This window comes from Vombatus ursinus, unplaced genomic scaffold (genome assembly GCF_900497805.2).
Source record: "Vombatus ursinus unplaced genomic scaffold, bare-nosed wombat genome assembly UNPS02014785.1, whole genome shotgun sequence".
Taxonomy (NCBI): Eukaryota; Metazoa; Chordata; class Mammalia; order Diprotodontia; family Vombatidae; genus Vombatus; species Vombatus ursinus.
In genome coordinates this window covers 8,287,276-8,295,996 of record NW_020954563.1, presented here as the reverse complement: position 1 = coordinate 8,295,996, position 8,721 = coordinate 8,287,276, and the positions used below count along the sequence as shown (strand labels likewise).

The window sequence follows — 8,721 nt, the reverse complement described above, 5'->3', positions numbered from 1 at the left end:
CAATGTTACACAGCTAGTAAGTATTTGAGGATGGATTTGAACTTACGTCCTCCTGACTCCAGGACCAGTGTTTTAAGTTAATCCTTTATTGAGTCAAACTATCCCTCTGTGTAACTTTCCCCCTTTGATCCTAGTACTGTCCTTTAGGGCCAAGCAGGATATAAGTCTGATCCTTCTTCCAGAGAGTGGTCCCTAAGATATTTGAACAGGGACAGCTAGGTGGCGCCATAGTGCACACTGGGCCTGGAGTTGGGAACACTCATCTTCCCGAGTTCAAATCTGGTCTCAGACACTAGCTGTGTGACTCTGGACAAGTCACTTAACCATGTTTTCCTCATCTATAAAATCAGATGGAGAAGGAAATGGCAAACACTAGTACCTTTGCCAAGAAAAACCCCAAATGGAGTCATGGAAAGTCAGACACAGATGCTTGAACCTAGCAATACTGAGAAGCAGTTTGTTATACAAGACTGGGTTTTTGTCTTGGCTTATGTGTGTCTTCGCAAGTAATTTTTATATCTCTATCTTTTTTTGTGTGGGGCAATCAGGGTCAAGTGACTTACCCAGGGTCACACAGCTAATAAGTGTCAAGAGTCTGAGGCCTGGACTTGAGCTAAGGTCCTCCCAACGCCAAGGCCGGAGCTCTATCCACTGCGCCACCTAGCAGCCCCTATATCTCTATCTCTTGTGCCAACCCACACCCCTACCCCACTCCCAACCCTCCTAGCTAAGGTAAAAATGAGCCCTGCACTCAAGTCATCAAGAAATCTAGAATCAACTTCTGAAATATATCTTCCCTAGTGAAAGTTCTCACTGGCACAAAATCATTATTGCAGTAACCTCCTGCAGATCTTCATCCTGATCTTCCTTCAAATACTTCTTATTTTCTTCATCCTGGGATCGAGGCGTGGGGTCATAGATTTAGAGCTGAAAAGCACTTTAGAAGAATGTGAAGCATATAGAGTGCTAGGCCTGGAGCCAGGAAGACCTGAGTTCAGATCCTGCTTCAGACACTAGCTGTGTGACCCTGAGCAAGTCACTTGACTTTTGTCTGCCTCTGTTTCTTCGTCTGTAAAACAGAGAAAATACTTCCTACTTCCCAAGGTTGTTGTAAAGCTAAAAAGATAACATTTGGCTTTGCACACCTTAAAATGCCTTATAAATGCTGGCTATGATTATGCTTATTATTGTCAAAATAACCTTGCTAAGGTCTGATAGTAGGACACTCCTTGCTTAAAAAACAAAAGAAACCTTCTGTGGTTTCCCATTGCACCTAGGGTTGAAATACAGTTTCCTTAGCTTGTCATTTAAGGCTTTTCACAATGTGGCTCCCACCTAGATTTCCAGGTTATTTCAAACCACACCCTTTTGTTAACTCCATGTTACAGTAAAACTAGCTATTGTTTGTGGTTTAGTCATTTTTCAGTTGTGTCCGACTCTTCTCAACCCCTTTTGGAGGTTTTTCTTGGCAAGGGTACTAGAGTGGCTTGCTATTTCCTTCTCCAGCTCATTTTACAGATGAAGAAACTGAGGCAAATGGGGTTTAAGTGACTTGCCCAGGGTCACACAGGTACTAAGTGTCTGAGGCTGGATTTGAACTCAGGAAGAGGAATCTTCTGACTCTAAGTCTGGAACTCTATCCTTGTGCCACTTAGCCACTTCTATAATAGTCTAGCCCTTAAAAACAAAACAAAAACAAACAAACAAACAAACACCTCTTGCACACCTTTGCTCTCTTTTAATCTTGGCAAAAATGCTGTGAGATAGGCAGGAGAGAGATTATCATCCTCATTTTTAAGATGAGAACACTGAGTCTCAGAGAAGGAAATGACCAATTCAACATCACACAGCTGGCAAATGACAGACCTGGGATTTAAGTGCAGGTTTCATGATCCTCAAGCTTTTCCCACCACACCCTACACTCCTCTCTCCACACGACTTTCTCTTAGCTGGGACCAGGGAATGGAGAAAAATTACTTGAAAGAGTTCTGAACCCAGAGAAATTTTGGACATAGGCAAAAGCTTTCCTTCCAACTCTGCCATCGAGCGGTCACCAGCAGTACTGCTAGATGCTCAGGTCCATATCACTAAAAAATTTTTTCTTCTGTTGCAGGTATTTAAGTGGACAGGAAGTAATACATTCTTTGTGAAAGGAGACCTGGACTTGCTGGTAATGGGGAGTGGCAGGTATGCGTTCTATAAGCCTTCCAGGGATTCAGAGGTGTCGTGTTCTCATTCCCTGCCTCTTTTAAGGGACACAGCAGCTGGGACTCTCCCTCCTCCTTAAAGCCTCTTTCTTTGGTCAAATCTACAGATCCGTGCCACAGAGGGTTGCCCAAAATTAGCAATGTACAGAGTTGGCGATAAAACCATTCCTACAAGGTGCTAATAACAGAACAGTTTAATATGTTCGGTCCTTCCCCCTTCCCTGGTAGGGCAAACATTAGCACCACATGGCAGGCATAAAGGCTGACCTAAGTGACCTCCTTCTTTAGGAAGAGGGTAACACCCACCAAAGGAGCCGAGACCTCACCCTAGACACAGGCAAGACCAATTTGACTAAATAGTCAGGATGTAAAGGGTGACAGAAACCGCCTTCTCAAATAGCCCTCCTACTATCTCTTTATCATTGACAGCTGAAGACACAGCTATTGCAGGGTCATTCCTTTGCAGAGTTAAGCATTGCCTTTTAAAATGTTGCAAATAGAGGTGGGGGTCTGAGTAAGGAACACTAGATTATGTCAGACTTTTTTGACCTGTTGATCAGTTTTGCTGAACTGTTTTTTTCCCTATATATTTTTTAAAATAAGGGATGGCTCTCTGGGAGGGAGAGGGCGGACAAACATTTGAGAAATGTAGGTGATGTAAAAACAAAATATATCAATAAAAAATTTATTTTAAAAAATTGAACACTGCAAACACATCCTGTAGGGTAGCTGTTCAATTACTAAATTGCACATGACGCAGCTGTATCTGATGGGTGCATGACTTCTGGAATGGCAGCTAGCTGGCTGGCAGAAAAAGAGAAAGGGTACAGACAAGGGAGGTTCAGAGCCCTAAAAACAAATTTTCAACCGGTTCAAGGCTTTGGTGGGGATGGCCCTGATTGTCAATCTGAAGTCTCTAACCCAAATGTGGTTTGGTGATGAGAACCAGCATTCCTGACATCCCGGTTTCTTTTTGTCTCCAGCGGCCAGTTTGGGCTGTGGTTGGATGGGGACCTGAACCACGGGGGCAGCCGTCCCTGTGCCACCTTCAACAATGAAGTCCTGGCCAGCCAGGAAGAGTTCTTTATACAGGATCTAGAGGCCTGGGCCTTGAGCTGATGTGACCAGACTGGCAAGACGTGCTCTGACCTTCTCACTAGGCGTTACTCGCTACTTCCCTCCCCAGGGTAACAGTACAGCATAAGGGGGCAGTTTAAGCTGCTAACCTGAGTTTCTTGGTTAGCTATGTAAACTACAGTCCCCCACCTATCAAAAGGTTTGTGTAACTAGGACAAGAATATGGGGGACAGATACTATCTTAGAAGTATCTTCCAGTTGCGAATGACTGTTTGCTTTGAATAAACCTGGATCCCAGGCAGCTGTCTTCAGAACTTCCAGATAAACTGCCATCAAATGTAGTCCAAATCCTACAGGCAGAGTAATTAAGTTCCTGATAAAGATTGCTACACACTGAGGGGCCCAGGCAACTAGGACTACCACCCTTTCCCTTCCCCTCAACACCGCCCTGTCCCTTAAATTTTTTCCTGGGATATTTACTATGGACACAGTAACCAGTATATTTCATGGCTGGTGCACCCTGCCCCAAACCAAGCAACGCTCAAATGCAGGACTGGACTCTAAGAGGTGGCTTAGGCGGGCTAGGTGGGCAGAGATCACACTCAGGTTCAATCATCCACCATATACTCCCCTTGTCCAAATTCTTCCAGTTCACCAGGGTTGGTCTAGCGTAGGGATACAAAGTACCCAAATCCATGTCAGGCTGAAACCAATGCCCCGGAGTAAACTCATTGTTGGAGAAGTATCTTACAGCATAACAGGGTCAAGAAGAATCAACATTGAGTGTTTTCCCATGCCTGGCCAAGTTATATCACCGGGCATAAGGAGTCCTGAGGGAGAGGGGGAGAAGACTAGAGCCTCAACAAGGGCACCTACGACAGGTTCATCTGAAACCTCCTTTGCACCTGCTGTTGCTTAGAAGTTGCTGGTCTTTGGGCACAGGAAACAAGGCTTCTTCTCTCTCCTGGTCAGCACCTGCTTTTCCCTCCCCCCCCCCATCATTAAAAGACTGATCCTTTTAATGGCAGCTATTCCCTCTGAAGTTGGGTCATAGAAATCAAGGAACACAAACCAGCCAAATGGCATCTTCACTCACAGGCCAATTGGACTGGAGAGAGAATGAACTACTGTGGCCAAGATGAAACATGTTTCTTTTGTTCAATGATGATATAATCTCAGTTTAAGACATGGGTCAAGTCTCCAATGGAGGATGACAAGTAGCATGAAAGAAGGCCCAAGAAAATAAGATGTTTGGCTGGAGATACATTCACAAAGCTTTATTGCAGTTATTTTTCCACACCTGTCACAGTAATTGGTTTTTTAAAACACAATGTTCTTATAAAGAAAATACTCTGTAACTCCAGCAGCGGAGACACCAAAGTCTGCTTGTACATAAACATCAAAGGCATTTCCTAAATAAAATTTGAACCGGATAGCCGAAGCAGGGACGCAAACATTACAAAATAAAGTGCATCTGCCTTAACAGGACAAAAATGCAAACAGAAGATCTTGATTTTCCACCCCTACCTCCCCAATGTGTGCGTATCAATGATACAGTAGTAGGATATAAACTTCCAGAGTCAAGTATGATTCAACAATAGTGTTTTGTAGAAATAAGACAATCTTTGCTGTTACATTCCTGCCCTTGATTCTGGATACATAATCTTAATAAAAAGCACTTACATAGCACAGTAATTCTGAGAACCTCAATTCTTTTTTTTTGTCAACTCTCCCCGCCATTCCCATATCCTCTTGTCAATATATGAAGTGATTTGTCCAAAGAAAGGGTGTCGGGGCTGCACTTTCTTATTCAGTTGACCAAATCAACCTAATGTCATCTATTCTGAGTGAAGATAATGTGTTGATAATCCTCACGTCATATTCACTTGCCTTTTTTTTTTTTTGAAGCAATCAGGGTTAAGTGACTTGCCCAAGGTCACCACACAACTAGCCTGAGACCACATTTGAACTCAGGTCCTCCTGATGCCCAGGCTGGTGTTCTATCCACTATGATACCTAGCTGCCCCATGTCCACTTGCTTTTGAGATATAATCCTATATTCACTTGGTGACTATCTCTAATGCCCTCCCAGTTTGATCCTAGAACTGGGAGCCTGAACACTCACTAGACTGGGAAATCTGGCTGCCCATCCAGGCCCCTGGAGACAATTCACTTGAAGATCAAAGCCAGTGGATGACACAGCACTGTGATCTCATTCAATTTAACAAACATTCTGAAGTGGTTACTGTGTGTAATGCCCCACGTTAAGTACTGGGGGAGGTATAAAGATAAGAAGACATGGTCTCTCCTCGCAAAGACTTTATAATCTAGCACCTACAGAACAACAGAGAGCATGATGAGGTAACAAGATAGGTATTTAAAGTGCCATAACGAATCAAAAGAGGCAAAGATTGTTTCAGATGGGGGATCATGGAAGGTTTCATGAAGGAAGTTCTGGTCTTGAAGGGCGTGGAAGATTTTACTTCCCAAAAAACAGTCTGGAAGTCTCTGGGAACAACTGCTTTGGGGATGTGGCCTGCACTCCCCTTTTCCCCTGCCAGCCAGGCCTAGACAAGATCAGACCTTGGACTAAGCAGGCAACACTGGCATGCACATATGCATGATGAAGGATGAGCAGGGGCCCAGGTTTCTTTAATTATCCATTCCCACTCTGGGCACCCTGGGAAAAGGGAGATTCAACACCAGCCTGCGCCCGAAAGCCACTAAGGAAGTCACAAGGATGGCAATAAAGTCTGGTCTTTTTGCCTGAACAACATGTTGACGCAGTCTATTTTATTTTGTTGAGGCAGCAGAAACTTACTCCCCAGCCACAGCAGTGCCTTGAAAAAGTGATGTTTTAAAGCAAAGCCTTCTTACAGTCTTGTTTATTCAGAAACAAGAGTGATCGAAATCTGCCGGGAGTCATTTAGGTGAGGTCGGAGGTCCTATCAAGCGGCAATGTTGCCCTGTGTTAGAGCCCTTGTAGGGTCTGCACAGGGACTGTGGGGACAAGGATCTACAAAGGCCACTTCATTCTGTGCACTGAGATCAGTTTGATCTGGAATAATGTGCCTTGAACCCTTGTGCTTTTCCCTTACAAACAACGTTTCTCCTAAGTGCCAACTCCAAATATGCCTTCCCTCAGGTCTACAGGAGACAAGCAAGGTAAAGTCTGGTACCTTTCATCAAGGCACGCCCTCACCTCGGAGGGGCCAGGCTGGGCCCCATGCCTCTAAAGGATTCTGCTGTTTTAACCAGGGATGGGGTGGGGGTGGGCAGCTTCCCACAACCAGGAGGCAACACACTAAGTCTGTCAAGCCTGTTTCCCATAAATTTTTAAGACAGTTTTCCTCCCACAGGAACTGAATATATAAAAGTGGCGTGTTTCTTTTTTTAACATAAAGAATTAAGAGTTGTAGATATCAAGCCAATTTTGAATTAATAATGAAAAAGTTTATGTTTTTCCTGCAGTCTGCAGATTATATACCTACCTGATATAAGATCCTCCTGTTCCCTCATATAAAAATTGCTCTATTGCAACTAAAAATCTAAAATCGCCATTGGATTTGTTACAAATGTTGTTTATAATAAAATTCCCCTTATTTGTAGCTCTCAGCTCCCCAAGTTAATTAGAGAGAAAAAGCTTGTGACATTGTGATCAATTTCTGATTGAGAGAGATGCAGAACAGCTTTGTTTGTAGAAGCCAAGAAAGAAATGGTAGGTGTGTTTAAGCCTTCTTGCAGCATTGTGACTTGGGCAGATCCTCCTATAGGAAGCAGGTATGTGGACACAGTGAGTGGACATTCTCATTCTATTAGTCATTTCTGAAAAAGCTTGGCTCTGGCCTTGGAACCCTCTCTATTGTGATCTGGAGTTTGGCCTCCATGCTGAGAATTCCAACTTGCTTTCATAGGTGTTAGTGTTGGGGCCACAACATCACCATCCTATTTTTCAAGAAGGAAAAAAAAATGACAAACAAGGAAAAGACAGTTATACCACTTGATCTCACAGTGAGGACAGGTACAATTTTATTAGACTCAGAAAATGGCAGAGCAAAAATAGAATCTGAAACCCAATCCAATCCCCTTCAATTTACAGGTTAGGAAATGAAGGATTAGAGGTGAAGTACCTTGCCTACTTTGCTACTCCAGAAACATAACAAGTTAGTGGCAGAGTCCAGATGGATACTTAAGACCTCCAAACTCCTTCCTCTCAGTAGTCTACCTACCATAGGATGCCCTCATTGTGTTCAACTCCCTAAATTATGTGTACCATGCATGCACAACTCCCTGAGCTCAGCCTACCACAACGCTGTCATGACAGTGTGACACCAAGAAGTCTTATCAAAATGGAAAGATTTAATTAAGCATTACTGTCAGGACTTACAGGCCCCACTACCAAAGGGTGCTTTTGATATAAGATGATACTGTTGACCCACCAGCAAGGGTTCTCAATTGTATTTCGACTCAATGGGAGTGGGCTGCATTGTATCATTTACATATCTGTGAGGCAGTTAACTGGCTTAATACTATGGCGTGTGGGAGGGAACTGTGTTCCAGCTGAGTGAACCACAGTGGAGAATCTTGGCCTCATTACTATGATGCTTAACCCAGACAGTTACCTGATACAGACTTCTACTCTATCCCAAAGTAAATGATCCCTCTGAAACCTTTGTCAATATTAGGGCAGTTGGAGGGAAAAAAATTGTGCGCGTGTGTGTGTACACACACACACACACACACACACACACACACACACAGATAGATAAGTAGATAGATAGGCACAGGGTGAGTTGAAATGAAAGGGTGGTATCTGGAGAATAAAATTAAGGGGTGAGAAAGGATTATACCGGGAGAAGGAGAAAGGGAGAGGTAGAATGGGGTAAATTATCTCACATAAAACAGACAAGAAAAGGCTTTTACAGCGGAGGGGAAGTGGCAGAAGATGAGAAGCAATGAGTGAATCTTATTCTCATCAGAACTGACTTAAGGAAGGAATAAAATACACACTCAATTGGGTATGGCAAGCTATCTTACCCTACAGGAAAATAGGGGGGCAAGGGGACAAGACAGCAGGGGGATGATAGAGGGGAGGGCAGATTGGGGGAGGGGATAATCAGAAGCAAATACTTCTGAGGAGGTACAGGGTCAAAAGAGAGAACAGAATAAATGGGGGGCGGAATAGGATGAAAGGAAACATAGTTTTTCACAACATGACTACTATGGAAGTGTTTTGCATGACTACACATGTATAATCTGTATCAAGTTGCTTGCCTTCTCAATGAGGGTAGGTGGGGAGGGAGGAAGGGAAAAAATTTGGAACCCAAAGTTTTAAAAACAAATGTTAAAAATTGTTTTTGCACGCAACTGAGAAAAAAGATATACAGGCAATGGGGTATAGAAATCTATCCTGCCATACAGGAAAATAGAAGGGGAA

At 43.5% G+C, this 8,721-nt stretch overlaps 2 protein-coding genes across 2 annotated transcripts in view; one reads left to right on the top strand and one right to left on the bottom strand.

Moving 5' to 3' along the window:
- Positions 1 to 5,071, top strand: part of TLDC2 (TBC/LysM-associated domain containing 2) — a 16,490-nt gene extending 11,419 nt beyond the window's left edge. Inside the window, exons 9-10 of the mRNA XM_027867076.1 lie at positions 2,114 to 2,187; positions 3,191 to 5,071. Coding sequence (XP_027722877.1) covers positions 2,114 to 2,187; positions 3,191 to 3,326 — 210 coding nt within the window. The 3' untranslated portion in view covers positions 3,327 to 5,071. The remainder of the gene's footprint in view (positions 1 to 2,113; positions 2,188 to 3,190) is intronic.
- Positions 5,072 to 5,239: 168 nt separating this feature from the next.
- SAMHD1 (SAM and HD domain containing deoxynucleoside triphosphate triphosphohydrolase 1) overlaps positions 5,240 to 8,721 on the bottom strand; it is a 56,635-nt gene continuing 53,153 nt past the window's right edge. Inside the window, exon 16 of the mRNA XM_027867103.1 lies at positions 5,240 to 7,229. Coding sequence (XP_027722904.1) covers positions 7,104 to 7,229 — 126 coding nt within the window. The 3' untranslated portion in view covers positions 5,240 to 7,103. The remainder of the gene's footprint in view (positions 7,230 to 8,721) is intronic.